This window comes from Crotalus tigris, unplaced genomic scaffold, assembly GCF_016545835.1.
Source record: "Crotalus tigris isolate CLP2741 ecotype Arizona unplaced genomic scaffold, ASM1654583v1 scf7180000017588.1960692, whole genome shotgun sequence".
Taxonomy (NCBI): domain Eukaryota; kingdom Metazoa; phylum Chordata; class Lepidosauria; order Squamata; family Viperidae; genus Crotalus; species Crotalus tigris.
The window spans coordinates 1,294,356-1,316,756 of NW_024096494.1; the positions used below are offsets into that span (position 1 = coordinate 1,294,356).

General features: G+C 38.8%; 1 protein-coding gene across 4 annotated transcripts in view; it reads right to left on the reverse strand.

Annotated features, from left to right (window-relative positions):
• The window catches only part of HIPK2 (homeodomain interacting protein kinase 2), a 169,558-nt gene that overhangs the window by 13,662 nt on the left and 133,495 nt on the right, over positions 1-22,401 (reverse strand). For 3 of the 4 annotated variants that reach the window (XM_039362397.1, XM_039362381.1, XM_039362371.1), the window contains exons 6-11: positions 21,743-21,927; positions 19,278-19,440; positions 14,554-14,776; positions 9,330-9,451; positions 4,245-4,387; positions 3,388-3,567 (exon numbers count right to left, since the gene is read on the reverse strand). In XM_039362397.1, coding sequence (XP_039218331.1) covers positions 3,388-3,567; positions 4,245-4,387; positions 9,330-9,451; positions 14,554-14,776; positions 19,278-19,440; positions 21,743-21,927 — 1,016 coding nt within the window. The remainder of the gene's footprint in view (positions 1-3,387; positions 3,568-4,244; positions 4,388-9,329; positions 9,452-14,553; positions 14,777-19,277; positions 19,441-21,742; positions 21,928-22,401) is intronic. The other variant, XM_039362390.1, reaches the window with a different exon arrangement.

Consider the following 22,401-nt stretch of genomic DNA (forward strand, 5'->3'; position numbering starts at 1 on the left):
AGTTAGTAACATTGTTGTTAAGTGAATCTGGTTTCCCCATTGACTTTGCTTGTCAGAAGGTCGCAAAAGATGATCACGTGACCCCGGGGCACTGCAACCGTCCTAAGTATGAGTCATCTGCCAAGCGTCTGAATTTTGATCACTTGACCACAGGGATACTGCAACAGCCATAAGTGTGAAAAATGGTCCTAAGTCATTTTTTTCAGTGTGATTGTAGCTTTAAATGGTCACTAAATGAACTGTTGTAAGTTGAGGACTACCTGTAAACAGATAGGAGAGACACAGAATGACAAAAATAGTGCCTACTATTTCATTGTGCTCTACTAGAGCTTCCTTATCTTTCTGATTTTGTTCTTGTATGTGCAAGTTTGCTTTGTGCTGCACGACCTCTCTCCAGCAGGAAACATATTTGTTTAAATATTCTGTTTTTCTTCCAAGGAGCTGAGGGTAACATTTGAGTTAAGGTAGGTGAATGGTTTTGATTTAGTGTATTGTGGCTTATAAATTAAAATTTATGATTTCTTCCTGTGATATGAAAACTTGGCCAACTGTGACTTATTAAACAAACTCTTCCATAAAACTTTGTATGAGCTGGTCACTCAAAACTTATCAAGGCTGAGTTCCAGATGCCTGCCAGGTCCCCACTGACAATTACTAAATACTGACAATACTGTGAGATGCCATGAAAACTCATAATATTCTTGACACTGTCTGGATTTAGTCATTCAAATCATGGTTTACTGACTAAGTCAAAATTGGTTGGATTCATGCAATGCACTACATCAAAGCTTAATTTAGTAAACCTGGATAATGTCATTCAGAGCAAAACAGAAAAGCTGCATTATCCTTCTACTTACCCCTTTCAGGAAATTAAAAGGCATCTTCCAAACATCTGCACTCAACAAAGAAAAATGTTTGCTACAAAAGTTTCTTTAAAGCAGTGTGCAAGGTCTCTGATTCTTTAATCTAAACGTGTATTTTCCTAGCCCAGCAAAAAATAGTGTGACTTCATACAGGTTCAGTGAGGGAACTTACACCAAAATCAAAAGCCTTTCCTCTTGTAGATTTGAATCCTACATATTTCTAAAATTCTTCCATTTATGGTGTTGCTTTGTTTAGGAAGCAGAAGCATTTGGGACACTTAAAATGCAGATCTCTACGGACTGCAAACTTACATTTGAAAGCTGGACAGAATTTGGGAAGGCACTAAATTCCTCTTGGACCTACTACTTACTCTCCAAAAAGCCAGCTAATTTTACAGTCACTTTTTTTTGGTTGGCGTTCCAGTGTGATCTGCTACAATAATCAAAAGTAAGCAAAGTTTTACTTCTGGCAAAAGTATTCTGCAGCCAGCCTTTGTCCGAGTGCTCTCGGATTGGCGTGAGAGCAAACAAAGAGCAAGCTGGAACGTTATCAAAGGGAGAGGAATTATGGACATATACACTGCAATGAGTCCTTTGCATAACAAATGACTGAACAGTAGCATTCATGGTGCCTGCTGAATACCAATGAGAGACACAGAGCATTCTTTTCTCCAGAGAAGTGCATCACTCGTTTGTATACTGTATTATCATGCCAAGCAGATTTCAAGCTACAGAAGGGCACATTCTGCAAGGGCCTCTTCTTATCTCCCACCTCCCCAAGTAAATATCATGTGCATGTGGGTGGGGAGATGGGGGAAGTTTAGCAGGCCAGGATGTGCTAGGAGAATCCGTTCCCTGTTTTAATGGTTGACCAGGCTTTTGCAGTCCCTATCCTTCTTTTCACATGGGGAAAGAAGGCTGGAAAGCAGGGTTATTTATAAACAGATGGGTTTTAAACAGAGACTGTTACAAATTCATTATAGGTTCTCTGGCCTCAACCAGAGTAAGCAAGTAAGGATGCTTCCCCATTTTATAAAGTGTGGAACTATTTCAATGTTTTCTCCTATTATTGAGAGGATTGTAGGATTCATTAAAAGAAATGTTTTGACAGCCACATTGATTAGATTCCACTTTCAAGAGGCATAGTCTGCAAATGTTTTGAGTGTTTCCCCTGACAAAATGCTGCTACACCCAGTTGGAAAGAATACTATAATATCTAAGGGAGGGTTTCATACGTGATCTGGTACTTTGCTCATAGGCTGATGTCACCTATATTATGGGCCAGAATCTTACTTGTAAAGGAAATCATGCCAGAAAAACAATTTATAGCCAACCAAATGAAGACCTCACCTAAAACTTCCATCTTGCAATCAGCAATATCTCTGACCAGAATGATAGTAGACATCACTGATAGGAAAAACACATATTGCTTTGCCTCTGGTTTGACCACCTTTTAAAGCCTCCCTTGCTCAGCATCATTTCTCTGGCTGATGTTCAGATGCACACAGGGGAGACTGTGGAGACAGGAGCTATCCCCTCTCTTTTCCATGAACTCCATCCTGGTTCATGGGGAGGTAAATAATGGACCATTGGTATGACTACTCTAAAAAACTTCCTATGTTAAAAATGTTTTCCGATTCTAGGGCAAACTCAGATCAGCTAGTGAGTTATTTAATCCTGACTTCTGGACTTGTTTCCTGTATTCACACTTTACAGTCTGAATCTCAAAATGTAACATGATAAAATTATTTCACTCATATTAGACCCATTCAGATATTGTTATTGCAGGAAAGCTCATCAGTTGAATTAAAGCTCACCCCACTCAAATGCCATTGGGTTCATGAACATTAGATATTCAGTGTGAGTGCCTGCAAGGCAAAAGCCTATACAGTATGCACAGGCAAGCTTTTCTTTTGTACACTGTCAATTGGCAATGAGGGGAGATTATTGCGAGCATTCACGTGCTATGCATTTTGAGAATAATGCCTGACCTGAGCAAATTTGTGTTGTATGTATTTAAAAATGTGCATGTGGAAATTCAACAGTGCCACATTTACCCTGGGAACATCTCTCATGAAAGGGATGTGTAACATAGTTTGTATTGAACCATTTGAAATTTAAAACTTTTTATTCCAAATGCAAAATGGATTGTTCTGAATATTTGGCAGATGTTCTGCGCTCAAAAAAGAACATTCCCCACTTGAAACAGAATTATTTTGAGTTCATAACACTTGCCAAGTGTTTGAAACAGCCCATTTCAAAATCAAAACAACTTGTTCCACAGTCAGAACAGGATATTTTTAATTCATTCAAAATTTTTAGTATATTCTGATTATCTAAAGATTTTTTTTTTCATTTTCCAAAATTCTTTGTGTCTGCTCAGTGAAAAGAAAATGAATGAACTGATTGGGGTCAATAGCTCCATAGTGGATCTCTCCTCTCTTTTTAATCAACAGACTGTATGAAGAATAGACAAAAGCTTGCTTGTCTCTCAACCACATGGATCACCCTCCCAAACCCATACCTTGCTGATGATAGGTGCTGTTTGCTCTTCCTTGAGGAGGTGGTGCTGGTTGGTTGTTGCCTCATGACATGAGCTACCCCCACATTTAAAGGCTGGGCTGCTGGAAGGGTGACATGACTTGTTAAAAGTGCAGGTTGTTGTATGATGGGATTGTAATGGCTACCGTGAGTGTGTGTATTTCTGTAAGGAGAGAAAGGAAATTTGTATACTTTAAAAAAAAAAATCAGAAATCAATGGCAACACCATGTATCTGACAAACATTTTAGAAATAACTTTCACTTCTTTCTATTTTCCCATTCCCATGAACTCCTTCTGTATTTGAGATAATATTTTAGTGCAGCTGCAATAACTTTTCCCAATGTCCCATCCAGACAGTGTGCGCTTTCAAGTGAATTCTTAGAGTTCTTTCTTAATGTTCTCCAAATATTAGTACTACGCCAAGTTCTGTGTGGTATTCAGGAGCTCGTGTCTTAATTTAAATGTCCCATTAAGGCAACTAGTTTTTATTATTAACTATCACAACAAACTATTTCTTGTAAAGCTAAAAATGTTCACTGCTGCTTATTGAACCATTTGGTATCAGTTGCTTCTGTGTCTAGACAAAAAAGGCTAGTGTGAAGACAACCTTAATTTCAGATCATTGGAACAGATGAAGGACACACACATGGTGAAGGTCTGAGGGTAAGATAACCCAAAAGTGACATCTGATAATCTACCACTCATGGACTAATCTGAAATACAGAATATCCAATAACTGTAGGACAAATCATGGACCACAATGATGAGGAGATAGCTATAACTTTCAACTTAGCTCCTGCAAACAGCCTCTCACGGAACAAGGTTTCTTTTCTGTTTACCTCCAGTCTGCCAGTGGTTGTGTCCCTGCCATGGTCTCTGGGATTACAGTAGCATGCTGGACTGAAGTGTGAGTAGCTACCCCAGTCAGTTGCTGCCAAGCTGGAGGAAGCAAGATTTGCTGAGTGCCACTAGGCCACGCTTGCTGTGGATCAGAACAGAAAATAGTTCTCACTATTATAATCCATTGTGTTCTGTGCTAACAAACCTTACTGATAATCAGTTTTTAAAGAACCCTTTACAGTACTGAATAAAAAGTCACCTTAGGACGAGATGGGTGGCAAACAAATTTAATACATAAATAAATATAAAAATAAAGAATAGAGGAGGATAATGCAGGAATAAGGTCCTATGCAGACGTTGGCTTATGGGAATACTATATCTGAGCTGCAAGAATCAACCATCCATTAGCTGGCAGCAACAACTTTCAGAAAATGCTGAGCCTTGCTGCGCTCAGTGATCACCGTAAGCAGCCCATATATAGTATTCCAACTGTTATCAAAAATTCTCTACCTATTTAGATCACTACCAAGAGTAATGGGAGAAAAATGGAGAAGATTTAAAAAAAAAAAAAGAAAAAGAAAAAAAGAGAATATCAGAAAAAAGAGAATGATCAAAAGACAGAGAAAAGATAGTGTTACCCATCACTGGCATGAAGCTTTCTCTAGAATACTCCCAGTGGAATGCAGTTTTCAGATGAAAGTTGTTGTTCCATAACATGGAGCAGATTAGCACAAATCAACGAAAAACATTTTAACAACATAGCTAATTTAGTAGCAGTAATCAGGAACATGGATAAACCATGAAAATATTTCGTCAAGATTAAAATAATCTAACTTTAGATCATTCTTAAATCAAACCAAGCATGAAGGCAACATCACTAGCATTAAGCAATGATCTTAATAACCTCTTATTCCAAAGTAGGTATATACAGAGCACTGAATAGTACATAATGTTTATTTACAAATAAATTCATTGAATTTAGTAGGCCTGTCTCCAACTTAGATTAGATTAAGTTGCATCCATTCTCCAAAGTACATTTGTGTAGGTATCCATGCATTTAATGTTTATTCAAAGTAAACTCTACTAAGTTCAAGGTTAATTTTGCTCCGCGCTCTCTCCTTTCTTGGTAAATTCTAAATTAACATTTGGCAGTGTTACAGTATTTGAGCCTTCATTCTGAGGGCTGAACAGCTTCTCTGCTGTGTAAGCATCATTCTGTAGATGTTGCCACCTAATGGAGGTGTAAGTACAGATGGCGTCACCTAAGATAGTGGCAAATGTCATCTTGCTCAAGTGACTCATGGTAAGATTTTATACATAGGTCATATTAGGATTTCTCCTACATGCCATAGCAGGGCAATTTAATGTCTTCTGAGTACAGATTGAAAACATGGACTCAATAACTCAAGATCTAGATTTTAGATAAACAAAAGTAATTGGGAGAATTCAAGTCATAGGATAATAAGGACATAAATGGTGGCCCCTGTGCAAACCAGAGCTGTTTCAACAGGAATCCAGAGCCATAGGCTAAATTCATGCAACATATTAAGCTAAAACCTGATGGGCTAGTTGGCAGTTCAGTGTATGAAATCAGCCATGGATGTAAGCTGTATTTATTAATTAAAGACTTTTTTTGTTCCATTCAATCATATCGGAGTCTCGGAAACTGCCTGAACTTCCCTGTAGTTGTCTTAGTAAGGTTTTTCAAAAGTGGTTTGCTAATGCCTCTTTCCTAGAGTGGAGAGAAAGTGACTGATACCTAGAAAGATTGTGCCTAATGTGGGAATAGAATTCACAGTCTCTGGGTTTCTAGCCTGATGCCTTAATCACTACATCAAACTGGCTCTCAATTAAGGGTTAGCCCAGGCCCTTAATGGCTCAGGGTGCTTCCCAGAAATATGTGTATTTTAAGACAAATCTTAAAACATTATTCAAACAATGAAATAACATTATAAAATAAAAAATAATGAAAAGCAATTTAAAATAGAACAATTAAAAGATCTGGCTGAACAAGTATGTTTTAAGATTTTTCCTCAACTAACAAGAAAGTTGCTCTTGTTACAAATCCAATCAGACATTGCCACAGGAAAAGCAGAATTAACAGTCAAAATCTATCTACAGCAGGACAATTGAATGTCTGGTGATCTAAAAGTGAAGGGCAAAGTGTATGGCAGTAACCAGGTTTTTGGTCAGTTTTCTGCAAATTCAAACAATTGAGCTGACTTGATTCAATACAACATGGTTCAATTAACCATGATTCATGTCTTGTGCAAAGATTGAAGATTCCTGGAGAATATCAAATGCTTTCTCTTCTCTTTCTGCATGCCTATATAGTCAGTCCAGTTACTTTCAGCGTTATCGTATGAATTGCAGTGAATGTATGCATTAGGCACAGCCCCAAAGTTACTAAGAATATATCTTCCCTATTTCCAGATACCTTTTTCCTTCCTTGTTCTTTCTTTATGAACTTAGTGTTTCAAGTTTTCCAATTATTATTATTTTTCTAAAAAATCTCATCTATGACAGCCTCACTCCCTTTTCCCACATACACATGCACTCTCATAGGTATGCTAAATATGTTTTATAGAAAATAGTGCAAACAATTTGGTGCAAACAATTTCTCAGTTTCTTTCTTCCAGCTTCCACAGTGGGATAAAGCCGACTCCTGCCTTTTAAAGAAGCAGCTGCTACCTTTCCAAAGGAGCAGCTAGAGCTGCCTCTCACATTTTGCACTAGTAAGCAGATAAACCTGCCTCTCTGGGGTGAAAATGGACTTGTGGAGGCTGGTTTTTCACCTGCTCTAGGCCTTCCAGGCAAGAAATTGACTCAAGCAGTTGTATCACATTTCTGGTGGTAATCAACAGCTATGAAGATGTTACACTAACTGTAGTCCATCAGCCTACAGAGATTATCGCAAAGCATCAGGCATCTACAATGTCAGGCCTTTGCCTCCCTCTTCCCCCATTTGCCATGCGAGAACCCCCTATATCTCTGACAGCTGTAGAAGTGATTAGAACATTTTACAGGCACAGCTTTCCATTTCACAGCTTTTTTTTTTTTTGAAGGGCCAAGTAGCAAGCAAGCTGAACCTGAAACTTTCTTTTCTAGTCTCCTACTTCCTAACTACACACTGAAAGATGGGAGAAGCAGGAACAAGGCACGGAGGTGCAACTTTTCTTAGCAGAAGGCCATATTTTGGCCTTTGAATGGTGTGATAGAGAAAACACAGCGGGCCCAAGAAATAAAATACGTTTGATTTCATTTACATTTATATATAATTCATTTCCAATCACGTCTTTACTTATATTCCTCTTCTGTCACATTAAAAAGAGAATTTGGCAGCTATCTGGAGAGGGTTCCTGGAGCTCGACACAGTCCTGAGGCTACAGGTGGTGATTATGGCTGATGTCAAGCAGGGCTGGGCTTAGTTTGATTGGCTTTGTAAGGAATCAAAGCATTTCATTTTTACACTTTTACAATTACTCCTATTTTAAGTTATGAATCTTACTGACGGAAAAGGATAGTATTAGGGCTGAGTAGCATTTTGGAAATTTTGGGAAAAGTTGCTTGAGAGAACACCAGAATCTGAATGTTCTGACCTCATTTAATTCTTGGAGTGCAGCCCCTAATATATCACTCAAAGCCCAAACATGACCTCTGACTCCTAAAGACGTTCCATACTCCTGATTCAGATGCTATAATTACTACCTGAACAATCTCCCCTGCTGCTTTATCTGATTAAGTGTTAGTGATTAAGCCTTTGCATCAGCTTAGTATTTTTAGTCTGTCTGCTGTAATTGCCAACTGTAATGCAGCCAACTCAGAAGCCTGTCAAATGTTTTGGGTCTAATTTGTGTGATTACCCATGCGCAGAGCCAGACAATTAATCTAATTTTACAAGGTACTTCTGTCCAAATATTTTACATATTGATGTTTATAACATTTTCATTTTTCATGGAATATTTCAATGTTATTTGTAAATATGACAGTTATCCTTCACATGTACTTCTTGGAGAAGGATGGCAAGTTTTCACGGAGATGGACTCCATTCATATCAGTCAAGTACCCTTTAACAACAACCCTTCATGAGGACAGAAGATCATATTAAGTTGAATGAAAAGTAACAACACATGTTTTAAGTGCTACTCCATATTGTTTTTTCCAAGATATGGGAGCCTGGCAGCACAAAAAGAAAAGCAACTAACTGATGCTGGAAGGAGATCCAGGCAAGGCAGTGATTTGCAGGATTTCAGAATCCTCTATTATCCAAGAACACTGGATGGTCCTGACATAAACCCCACATTCATTTTGTGCATTGCTGCATAATAGTGTTATTTGAAATAAAAGGCAGCTAAATGAGATAACTAGCATTCCTAAGGATCTGCTTGCAAGCATCATATTTTGGGTGTGGCCAAACTTCCTAGGAAATTTTAAGAGCTGATTATTAAATGGATAAGAAGTCTAATACCTATTTTCAAAATAATCAATTGATGCAGACTGCCTCATGTTCATTAAAGAGAGAAACTTTTTCCTTTACACTGAAAAAGCATGAGAAAAAAAACTTTTTCTGTCCTAATTTGCAGAACATTTCTCCTTTGAAAGTGGTATGGTTGCCATAATTCTAGTATCATTATTTTATATTTCTTGATAAGGCTTACTAATCAAATTCTGAGAGAATTGTTCTTGGAATTAAGTTTCTAGTCTTAGACTGCTACCAGAAATAGAATCAGCTCAATGATCTCTCTAGCTCAGTTTTGTTCTTGCTAGTTTGATGTAGCCATGTTTAATTGGAGCTTTCCTACTTAATGGAAGACAAATATGGAAATCAAATGTATTTGCAAGAGCTGTTATCATGTGTGGCTGGGGGCAAATGGCTTAAGGAAAAATAGAGATGGGGTTTTTTTTTGTCTAATGTCTTAAATTCCCAGGAAGCTCTTCTCTCCACAAATAAAAAGATGAAAGGTCAAATAACATCATGCACATTCTCAAAATCCACAGTAACTTCCACACGTGACTCTCTCTTCCTTATTGACAACTCTGTCTAGTTTATTAAAGTTATTGCATGGTCCAAAATTATTATTTACCTGTGCTAAGAGGCCTGGTTGGATCTGAAGAGGCTGAGCCCCAGCAGCTTGAGTGACTATGGGAACTGCATTCTCCATCCGGACAGAATAACCAGCATGTTTTGAAGGGGAAGTTTGCAATCCTGAACCAAGAAAATAATGAAAAGAAAAGGCAGCGTTAGACAATACGTATGTTTTTAAGATCAATCACCATCAATAGAAAGCACATCCCTGAAAAAAAGTCCTTGAATTTGGCTCCATGGTAAAAGATAAATCTGTGCGTACTTCAAATGATTTGAAAACAGGTGTTTAAAAAAGAGGTGTTTCATGTGAACATAATACCTGAAGTTTCTGTAAGACTGAAAAAGTCACAACCACTTTAATAAGTTGACAGATTAAAGCAAATGCAGCTCATTAAAGCAGCCACATCTTGTCTCAAGCTTGAATAGAAGACTAAAAAAATCTACTTTTAGGAAGGGATGTATCCAAAGGTCCAGGCTTTTGAATACACCCCTTCTGAATAAACTTCAAAATTTGTATAATCCTAGCAACAAGATCCGTCTTAAAATTGTTCTGTAGTTGTTGGTATTATATTTTTTGGTTTACTATATATAATTCCTCTCTTGTTTGTTAATTTATTGAATATGTTAATATTTTCCTAACAACTTGGAGGCAAACAAGTTAATATTTTATCGGGGTAGACATTTTACAACTTCACTGTGCAAATTTTCCCATCAGCCAACTGCTCTCTTCGACTTGGCAAAATTTCCATTCTCTCAACACAAATAAATAATTTGAATAAGCTTCTTCATTTGTTCTTTCACTAGCCAAGAATAGCATATATTATGGTATTTTCAGTATCTGCCTAAGACATTTATTTTCCAGTAGAAATTTTTGGAGTGAGGTTACTTGATTTTTTTTTTAAAAAATATCTGTGTTGTATTGGGAAGGGACTTTTAAAATCATTTTTATTGTATCCTCCCCATGGTCTTTATTAACACTACTAGTTTGTCTGTTTGCTTTAACTGTAATCTTCCATGACAGATCTGGTTATTGGGCAGATGAGAAATAATTGTCATTGTTATTGTAAAAAAGTGTGCCAAGTCCTTTCAACATTGTTTTTAGATGCCTCAAATTTCTCTCAGGAGGTGACAGCATCTGACTGACCTCATTTAGACTCAGAAACTTTAGCCTAGCAGAAATATTTGGAAGGAAAACTACAAGGAATTCCAAGACTGTGGAGTAGATGAGAAGTTGGGGGGGGGGGGGAAGAGAAATACCATCCTCAGAAAAAGCATGGCAAAGCTCTTCAATTCTATTGCCAAGAAAATTGTTTGGACCTGTCCATTAAGTCATCAGGAGCAGAACTAGACTTGAAAGAAACTTTTACTCTTTTATTATCTCCACTTTATCAGTTTCTCTTGAATTCTTCTTTTCATCTTCCCATTGTTAGAGACTTGATGAACTATTCCAACTGTGTTCCACCTAATGCTGAATAAAGCTAGATTTGTTCAGTAAGATTTCATGTCTCCCAAACTTAATTGTATAGATCTGTAGCTTGCTTTGCAAGCTAATCAGAACTCTTTAATAGAGACTCCTGTCCAAATGCCATGTGGTTAGATCTTTCTTAGGAAAAAGTGCTAGCATGACTCTTACACATAGCCATAAAAGGGGAAATGTATCAAAAGCCTGCATCAAATTTTCAAACTCAACCTGCAAAATATTCTGGTCCTTCAGGGAAATAAGATGCTTTAATGGGAGTTTTCAGATAAATTCTTGCTCCTGATTAATAGATAGTCAATTAGAAAAGACCCATGGAAGATTACTTTTGTACATGATTACTTCTGGGAAACTATTATATGTGCAGAAATGGAAATATTCTGAAATACCCACAACAATGGTTGATGAAGAGGACAGAAATGGCAAAATTAACCTGTTCAATAGAGAAAGTCCAACAACTATATTTGTGACTAGAAACCCCTTATGGACTTTTTGTTGACTAAGAAAAATAAACTTGTGATTTATGGGTTTGAAAATCAGAAAGGGTAGCCTATGGAAAGAAGGAAATTATGATGAAACTTTACAGAGAGAGAGCTAAGTAATATATATCTATAACCACTGTCAACAAGATTGAAAGCTGCTTCTTTGTAATCTTTTTATTTTCTATTTCTTGTTCCCGTTTTCACTCTACTATTTTTTATTATCTTTATTTTCTCTTAACAGTGTTTATTTCATTAAAATTATTTTAATGAGATACATTCTTGATACCTTTAAAATTATTGTTTTTTAAAAAATTAATCCCTGATGCTCTTTTTGTGACCATGAAAATTTTATTGCTTCATGCTGTGTTCTGAAGTTTTAAGCTATGTTTTAAGTTTTACCTTTAAGATGTGAGAATGGTTTTATTGTAAAACTGATTTAATGCATTTTTAAAAAACTTTGTTTTACCCTGGTTTGAAATTCTTTCATAAATGAGAAATAAATATGATTTCTCTGAATAATGGAAAGTGAAATCTAATGCAGGTGTTGAATTTTAATTTGTGAATGCTTTCCAATATTTGGGTATGAAAGAAAACTCTGCTTCATTATATAGAACAGTTATATTATTATAAAATATACTGAGAATATTAGGGCTATCAGTTGTAGCCTAGTTCCAATGTCTGTTTCTCTGGAGCAACATCCATGACCTTGTGGAACTTAATATCCATTAGATTTACTAAACAAATATTAGGAATGTAATTTATGGTTAACTTTCTAAGATATGTATGCTACACAACAGCATGTAAATAAAGACAAATCCTAGAATAATCTCTTCTTAAAGCAGCCTACACCAACCTCTCATTCTTCATGTATACAGGACGCCAACTACTTCATATCTAACTACTGGTCATGCTTGTATGGATGGAACTTGTAGTCCACCACAGAGGGCTCCCTAAAGGTTTGGTGAATCAGAGCTTGGAGGTCTTTAGTCCAACCTCTTTGCCCAAGACAGATCTTATACCATCAAGCAAGAGTCCTTAGACCATGAGGTTCGGCTTATGAATTTACTAGCTTCCAATTTTGGCACAGCCAAGTCTTCAACAGCTGAGATTAAACAGGTAAGAATTAACTTGGACTCAGTCTGCACATTGTGCTTATCTATAATATATTCTTTTAGTTTTTGGAAGTAGATGATGTGTGAAATTAGTCAACTGCAGTTTATTCAATAAATTAGAGTGAGACCATGATTTGGCACAAAATGTCAACAACATTGTTATATGCCTGTTTTAACATCTATCAATTGCTTTGCAGGTGACCAGTAAAACCAAGGTCAAGCCAAACATTCTCAACATGCCCTTCTCAAAGGCATTAATAGAAGCTCTAACAGAGGCTTTAAAAGAGGAATAGGATTCACATTCCAATTGAAATAGAGTGTTTTAGGGAGGGAAAGTTCAACTTTCCCCTTCTAAGCCCCTGTTCCTAAATTGGATTTTGTTTTAAAAGATGCATTAAATATTGTCTGTAATTTGCTTCTGAAAAGAACAGTAATGCTGTATTTTTCCTTTGTGTATTTTGTTTGGAACAGTTGTTACCTTCTCTGAACCATTAAGAAGGAGAAAGTTTAGATACCTAGACAAATTAAGGAAATAGTTACAAGGTCATTTTCCAATTGTTCCCAATGCAGATTGACTCCATGCAACTGCTGAACAAGAGACAATTGTCTCCACAGGAAGAGCCAGTGGCTGCTAAAGTCTGGGGCAGAAATTAAGACTTCAGGTGTCTGCCATCCTTTCAGTTATCCTACCAGCTGTGCATCTCTCTGAGCTGAAGAAATCATTGAGGATAAAAAAAATTGCCCCCAAATAGTCTTTTGTAGCTTTTGTAAATAAGACTCAGGGGACTTTTGAGGATTTCACTCTGGAGTTCTTTTATGTTATTTCAAAGCCAGATAAAAAGGATAAAATGTCTGCTGCACAGTGGTGCACTAAGACATCAATATCTACAAATAACTTAAATATCTTTGGATAAAAATGAGAGAGGGAACCAGGGGGTAGTGGCTCAGCTTCCTGGCCACAGCTAGAGTTAGATATATAAAAGAAACTGAAGTTTAAAAATAGTGAAATTTCCTTATTTCCTTATTCTCCTAGCCCCAAGTATCTCCAAAAATTGCCTGGAAATTGGTAAATGTCAGGTAATATGATAACCAAGCTGAGACTATTGATGCTGTATATATCATCTGTCAGTGCATTCATATATTGACATATGGAGAAATTTTCCATCTGAGACCATCTTGCCAAGTCAGCTTTCCTAATATGTTGTGCAATCCTATATAGGTCAATGAAAAAACAAATATTTTTGTATTGTAGAAGAAATTGTGGTTTTTCAGATTAGCTAAACTATAATTCCCTACAGATAGAAATAACATACCCCCAGAAGTTCTGAAAGGCCATAGACTCTAGAGCAGGGGTAGTCAACCTTGGCTCTTTTATGACTCGTGGACTTCAATTCCCGAATTCCTGAGCCAGCTGTGCTGATAGAGCTGTGCTGGCTCAGGAATTCGGGAATTGAAGTCCACGAGTCATAAAAGAGCCAAGGTTGACTACCCCTGCTCTAGAGTATAAATTTAAACCTTGGTGTCTTAATCTTGAAACTGTTAGCTATTGACTTGCCTATAGCATACTTTATTTGATTTTGCACTAACCTATAGTATGCTTTATTTGATTTTGATTCAGTGCGTTGTATGAACTCAGCTTATTGTATTTATTGCAACATGGAAAAACAATCATTGTATTCCTTTGTTGTTTTGCCTGAACGAGCGGTTCTTAGCATGAACAATAAATAAGAGCTCAGCAGCTATAGGATATTCCTAATAGTTATGCCATTCCTCCCCCATCCAATAGTATTTAGAATGGAAATTTATCCGACTCAGTTTTATTACCACCCAGCAAGGATGATCATGTTATTCTTGTAGCAGTTTGTCATGGATTCAATATTCTTGAGGGTCTGTGTGGGTCATAATTTTGATCTATTTTCATGCATGCTTTCTTACATTCAACTCTATCAGCCTCATACATTCAATATAGTTTTTCTGAAGACATTTCAAAAACATCAGAGCAATCAGGATACATTTCAGAATCTATAGGGCACACTTAGAGACTTGGTGCCTGTCGGCAGCTGAGGGAACACAAATGTTTTCCATTGTGCCTATCCTCGCTTTAAGTAACAGCAGCATTTGACAAGAGGAAGGAATCAGAAGCATTCTTACCTTGAAAACCTGGAGGACATACGATAAGGGCTTGCTGGAAAGGGTCAGGACGAGCACATATCTGCGCTGTACCTGTCTGCAGAGGGACACTCCTTTGAGCCACCGCGGCCATGGACGCTGCCGAGGGCTGGTAGAGTGCAGATTGGTAGTTTAGTATGGAGACATCAGGGTTGGCTAAGGAAATAGTGGCACTGGTGGTGGAGGTGGGAGCCAGAGTGGTGGCCTAAAGGAATTATGGGATTTAAAATAAAATAAAAACAAAATATGAAGGCGATGGTAATGTTGGGGAAAGCTAGTTTCCAAAAGAAAAGATAAAAAAGGCACATAAATAAAACCTTGAAAGGTAGAAAAGGTTTAAAAAAACAAAGCAGGAAGGAAGCTAGAGATGAATAAGGATAATAGAGTTTAACTTGATTCATCATCATGTACCCCTTACGATTATAGGTAGTCCTCAACTTACAGCAGTACATTTAGTGACTGTTTGAAGTTACAATAGCATTGAAAAAAATGACTTATGAATATTTTTCACACTTATGGCCATTGCAGCATCTTCATGGTCACGTGATCATAATTCAGACATTTGGCAAATGATTCATATTTATGACGGGTGCAGTGTCCCGGGGTCATGTGATGACCTTTTGCAATCTTCTGATAAGCAAAATCAAAGGGGAAGCCAGATTCACTTAACAACCATGTTACTAACTTAACAACTGCAGTGATTCACTTAGCAACTGCGGCAAGGAAGGTCATAAAATGGGGCAAAACTCACTTAACAAATGTCTCACTTAGCAACAGAAAATTTTGGGCTCAGTTGAGGTTGTAAGTCAAGGACTACCTGTACCAACTGATTATGATCATAACCCCAGACATCAAGACTACAACCCCCAAAGATAGTCAAATTGTTTATATAGAAAGATTCAAGACTGTGCATCTGAAAAATGAATAAATATTTTTAGATCATTCATTCTTAGTAATACACTGCATGTGTGTTGATCTGTTCTTCGTACTTTGTGACTTGGCTCACTTTCTGGAGTTACAAGCTCCACAAGCAAGTTGATTTGGTTGTGATCAAGTTGTAGCTTGGGATGTATAAAACACAAAGGGATCTTATATGTAGATTATATTGATTGAGGACAGGATTTTTCTACAGAAATACAACTCATACCTATGAGTCCAGCATTTTCTCTAGTTCTAATCCTAAAGGTGTGGCTTCAGATATTGGATGTTTATTATTTCAAGATTTTTTTTTTTAATTTCAAGACATCTTGCTCTAGGGCCAAAACTCTAGTTTAGAATTATTATTATTTTAGAATTGGAAGAATTGTAAGCATCTGGAGAACTGCAGTGGTTTTAAGATTGATTTGATGAATTACTTTCCATCCCTTCCATCTGAGGAGGTGTGATGGAAAAGATTATCTATTAAAACATTCCCACAGACTATTGACAAGGAAACTGTTTTATGTCAGCTTCATTTTAACATCCCAGTGTTTGTTTGTTTTTCCTAGTACACTAGCTTGACTGCTCTCACTTTCTCTTCCTTACAGGGAAAGCTAATAACAGAATCCAAGTACCTCAGTTCACAGTTTCTAATCACTAGCAACTTTTTCTGGGTCTTGTTTTTAAAAGTCATAGACAAAAGCCATTATTTGTACTTATTATGATTGTGTTTCTAGCTGAAACTTTGTTTTCTCCTTGACTGTTCAGTCCTGCATTCATTTTCCTATAAATTGAATTCCTTAAATTTCCCTTAGTAACTGAAGACTATTTCACAGTACACAGAATCTGTGGTCCCTCCTCCTTTGCTTCAGAAAACACAATTCATTAAGGATTATTTGATTTTGATTATACCTTTCGCCAATTAGAATGAAGTAGAAATGTCTCGTGACATATTTTGCTCTTTTTTCCCTACTTGTTATTTCATAAATGTGATTGATTTTCTTAGTTGTTAACTTTTGTGATGCAAAAAATTGTATTAAATGAGACTTTATTAATAATGTTAAGAGGAATCCCAACACGGCTGTCATGAATTTTAAAAAAAACTTAAAAAAAAAAAACAACACAAAATAATCCAGATTCTTTTCCTTAAAAAAGAATCTATGGTCCAAAAATAATATTTTTTTAAAAAAAGTCATTTCCTTCTGTATTCAATTAAGCAACAAACTGCCTAGACGATTAATGACCATAAAAAAGGACATAATTAAGTACTTGTACCCTGACATCTTATATAAGTACATAAAAGTTGCAACATTTCCATTCTAATGATGTCAGGCACTTTTAGCTATCCTTCTATTGCAGGGGTGTCAAAATCAATTTCATTGAGGGCCGCATCAGCATTGTGGTTGCCGTCAGGGGGCCAGGTGGGTGTGGCAAGGGTGGGTGTGGATGGAGTGGGTGTGGACTACTGGGTGGGCATGGCCAACTCTACATCATTCGCATCAAGGATGCCTGTGGGGGCCTGGGCAGGAGTGGAGCAGATCTGAGAGTCTCTCGCAGTAGGGGGTGGGACCAGGGCAAGTGCCAAGGCATGATCCACTGGAGGAGCCTCACTGTTCCTCTCAGGCCATGTGGGGCGGCTAGATGGTGATGCGGGCTGCCCGGAGCTCTAGGCAGCAGAGGTCAAATGCCCAGCCTGGCCCTCGAACACCCGCGGCACCAAGCCAAGCCCCACTTCCCCAAGCAGGCGCCAGCTGCACTTACTTTCTCCTCAAGGTGGCTAATGCTGCTGTGCTTGCTTTCCTTAGCCAGGTTGTTCATGATGGGTACAAGGGCAAAGTCATGGGAGGAGATCCGGCTTTATATCTAAAGCTTCCTTAGCAATAGGATGGGGGACCCCCAGGATAGGCCAGGGGGAGGGGGCAAGAGGATGGTGAAAGGGCAGCAGGGCAGGACTAATGTACGACTTCCCTCAGACCCTCCCTCTCCTTCTTTCCTTCTTTCTTAAGTACAGAGTGGTGGGAAAATATTTGAGATGAGGGAGGGAGAAAAACAGGCAAGAAACGTAGCTGTGGAGGTGTCACCCTTTGTGAGGAATGAAGAAATGCACCATCGCCTGGAAGTAGCCAGCACATGACCCTCACCTACTTCACATATCTGGCTTGGTAGGCTCTGGGGGAGGGGTTCCCATGAGCAGCATGAGAGTCAACATTACCTGCTCAATGCCGCCCAGCTCCCAGTCTGCCTGGTTTCGGCAGGCAGCAAGGCGCTCTCCTCACAGCACCGAGAGGCTGAGCCAGGTGGCGCGAATCTGAAAAGAAGCGCGATGCTGCCTAGCCCCCAGCCTGCCCAGTTTCAGCAAGCAGCGGGGCGCTTTCCTCACAGCGCTGAGAGGCTGAACTGGGCAGCGCAAATCCAAAAAGAAGCGCAATGCCGCCCAGCCCCCAGCCTGCCTGGTTTCGGCAGGCAGCGAGGCACTCTCCTCACAGCGCCGAGAGTTGAGCTAGGTGGCGCAAATCTGATGAGAAGTGCAATGCTGCCTAGCCCCCAGCCTACCCAGTTTCAGCAGGCAGCAAGGTACAAAGCTGGCGAGCTTCGCACCGCCCAGCTCAATCTCTCGGCGCTGTGAAGAGAGCGCTCCACTGCCTGCCGAAATTGGGCAGGCTGGGGGCTGGGTGGCATCGCACTTCTTTTTGGATTTGCATCGCCCGGCTCAACTCTTGGCACTGTGAGGAGAGCGCCCTGCTGCCTGCCGAAACCCCTCCCCCAGAGTCCATCAAGCCGGATATGTGAAGTAGGCGAGAGCCATTTGCTGGACATTTCCAGGCAATGGTGCATTTCTTCATTCCTCACAAAGGGTGACACCTCCCCAGCATGCACCCAGGGGGCGGGGCCGACACGGCAGGGGCTGCTTCCTCACTGTTTCTAGATGACCTTGTGGAGCTAAGACTGAATGTGTTTCAGCATAAATGGCCACCACAAAATTGTACATTGGCTCCGGCCAGCCTTGGCCAGGGCCAAGGCAGCGGGGGCCGTTCCCTCACTCTTTCCAGGATGGCTTCGTGGGCCACATCCAGCCCACGGGCCTTGTGTTTGACATGTCTGCTCTATTGGCTAATCTATTCTTCTTCACAAATGTCCATGGTGATGTGATTGAAGAAGAAGCCAGCAGCACACTGAAGACTTTTGAGATTTCACAAAATGTTTCCAACAGGGTCACAACCATGAAGGCAAAATTAGAGCAGCTTTGCAAAATTTCCACCCCAAGATTTGTCCCTAGGATCTTTTCTTCTTTCCATCTTTTTCTGCTTGCATCTACAATGTCAGTATTGCGTATATGCACATGATAGAAAGCCAAAAAAGGAAAAGACTAGCAAGCCTTGCTAATTGGGAGTCTAGTCACAAATGTCACTAGCTACTAAAATGATCATTGAGAAAACATTTTTTTGAAGGAAGATGGGTTGTCACAATGGGTTAGAAGGCACTCGTGTTAGGATAAAAAGGACCAGAGTCAAATTCTTGGTCATCCACAGTTTCTGAGTGATCTTAGGCCATCCACAGTCTATATCTCTAATCTCTACTTGAGTTATGAGATTATAAATTAAAAGAAAAATAAATATACTGGATCCACAGTTTCTGGGTGATCTTGGGTCATTAGCAGTCTATATCTCTAACCTCTACTTAAGTTATTAGATTATACATTAAAAGAAAAAGAAACATACTGGAAGATCTCTTCCCTTAAAAGAAAGACGAAGCCTACCAAGTTAGACCATCACAATAATTTCTCTTACCTGGTTATGAACTGTATTGAGCTGGTTATTGAAGGTCATGGTTAAATTGGTTGATGTGCTTGGGGCTACATGGGTGATGAATGGTGTTTTGCTCTGATTCACAGTGTCATATATGTTTACTCTCCGCTTGCAAATCTCCATGTTTTGAAAACAGGATTTAACACTATTTATGAAGAAGGAGAACCAAAGATTAGCAGTAATTTAACTGATGGAGGAAATCACATCTGTTTTTGTAAGAGAAATGAGCTCAGCTAATGTGTCTTATTCAATAAACCAGGCTTAAAACAAGCCATGATTTAATGCAAATTGTGAACCCAGCTACTTAGTGCCAAAAGAAAACTGTCTATTCATTACAAATAGAACTATATCACAAACATAAAAATTATTTGTAGTCGTTATTTTTCTCCAGGGAGAGCTGGAATTGTAGTTTCTGTCTGGAATGATAAGCAGTCATACTAAAATATTACCATATCCACCATTGTATACTTCCCATGATTCTTTAATGGCAGCTATGGAAAATAAGTTGATGTAATAGATACAGCTGCTGTTAAGAATATAACCCAAGGCTTCAACAGATAAATTCTTTAATTTTCTGAACAACAATTATGCAAATACCAGGAGTTATTAGAATCACTGCTTCTTCTACCATGCATTCTCAGACGATGTTCTTTTATTATGGCTCTAAGGTCACCTGGCCTTGAAACAAACCTTAAAAACTCCAAACATCCTGAAAATGCTGGAATTTATTTTTCCTTTTCTGTCATTTCAATGAACAGTGCCAAAGCTGAACCTTTGCAAAAACCCATTACATCCTGTAGTAAGGAGAAACTACATATTTTTTTACATTTTTTGCACTATCACTTTCTACAATCAAATATTGATATAATCCCTACTATTCTGTCAAGTCAGTATACCATGTCTTATTTGTAGAAAGTTATTCCAGGGCTACATTTAAAACAAAAATAATTTAAAAATTACTAAGAAAAATGGAATGAACAGAATTAATGCAAGCAAAAATAATCATCAGTGTGGAAGACATTTTTAAAGACAACTAGTCCAAATTTGTATTCCTAGATGGAATCTCAAAGGCATCAATAATTCTTCACAGATTCTCACTGATTCATTTCCTAGCTTATAGCTGCATTTTATGTGAAAATATCCACACACCCTGTGGATATCACATCCTTGGGTTGTAATCTAATAATTGAGGGTTTGGGGTTGGGTTTTTGTTTTGCATGGAGGTAGCTAGTGATGTGAATGGTGTGGTATCATACACAAGGCAAGGTGTCTTAAATTCTATCAAGAAAAAATTACTCACTTTATTGTCTACCATAGGGGTGTCAAACTCAATTTCATTGAGGGCCGCAGCAGCACTGCAGTTGCCCTCGGGGAGGGGAGTGGGGGGTGGGTGTGGATGGAGTGGTGGGTGTGGATGGAGTGGGTGTGGCATGGCCAGCTCTATATCGTTCGCGTCAAGGGTGCCTGTCGGGGCCTGGGCAGGAATGGGACAGATCTGAGGGTCTCTGGCAGAAGGGGGTGGGACCGGGGCAAGCGCCAAGACATGGTCCATTTCTTCATTCCTCAAAAAGGGTGACACCTCCCCAGCATGCACCCAGGGGGCAGGGCTGACACAGCAGGGGCTGGTTTCTCGCTGTTTCTAGACGGCCTTGTAGAGCTGAATGTGTTTCAGCATAGATGGCCACCACAAAATTGTACATTGGCTCCCGGTCAGCCTGGGCCAGGGCTAAGGCAGTGGGGGCAGTTCCCTCACTGTTTTCAGGATGGCTTCATGGGCCACATGAAACCACTTTGCAAGCCGCATCCGGCCCCCAGGCCTTGTGTTTGACATGTCCTGGTCTACCATGTTCAACAGTTGTCCTGTGTTTCAAGTAACAAGCTTATGACCCTTCAAAAAAGCTTCCATGATTTCTCCCCCAAAACTTTCTCATATCCTTAAGCCTGACTCTAGAACAAGGGTCTTCAGACTTGGCCCTTTTATGACTTGTGGACTTTAACTCCCAGAATTCCTCAGCCAGGCATGCTGAAGACCCCTGCTCTAGAAAATAAGAGGAACAAAATACTTTTGCCTTCTTGTTATTGGAGCTGAGTCACCCATCCAGTTTTCCTAGCAGTTACTGACAAACAATGAAATACTTGAAGCAGCTCAGGAACAGATGAATAAATTATTGGAGCAAAGAACCAAAAATGCCATTCTTAAATAATACCTCATGACTCCAGAGCTAATAAAATAACTCAAAATAAACCATTTCTAGGAGAAGAGCTACCAGCTAAAGATCATGAAAATATTCTTGTCATGTGAATAGGTGCTGCCATGTATATACCAAACCTGCTACCATCCCAAGAGGCACATCAAGCAGCTTATCAATTAACCCTTCCTTGCATCCCATTATTCACTCCTTCCCACTCCAAAATCGCCAACACAAAGTAGACCGAAAGAAACTTACTGGGTGCTATGGGGAAAATCAAGCAGGTGTGTCATGTTGACAAATGGGTGATTGAGTGTTTCAATTGGTGTTATCCTCTTATCTGCATCTATGGTCAACATTTTCTTTAGCAGATCTATGAACTCCCTCCGGTCTGCCTTTTCCACCAACATATCACTTCCTTCTAAATCTGTTGTCATATTTACCTGGAAGGAAAATTCAAATCAGTAGCAGATATAGATTTCTAGAAAGTCTGAACTAATAAAATCTGCAGGTTCTTCTTCACTTCTACATAGATGTAGAGTCTTTGGGGAGGTATAGGCTTCCAATGAACATTGGAGCAGTAGCTATTCTAAATGCAAGTAAAAAAAATGTTGCTTTCTCCTATGTAGGTTTAATGTGCAGTAAATTCTACCAAGATTATAATTTTCAGTCATAGTAATGTTTTCCACATCAACTTATCTGTTGAATAAACTGGATGACCAGTACCTGCTGTACAATATTATGAGACCTATTTTAAGTTGTAAGTATTGCAGAGAGCCCTGTCCAGTATATAGGTAGTCCTCAACTTACAACAGTTAATTTCGTGACCGTTCAAAGTACAACGGCACTGAAAAAAGGATGTACGGCCATTTTTCACACTTACGACCACTGCTGCATTCCCATGGTTATGTGATCAA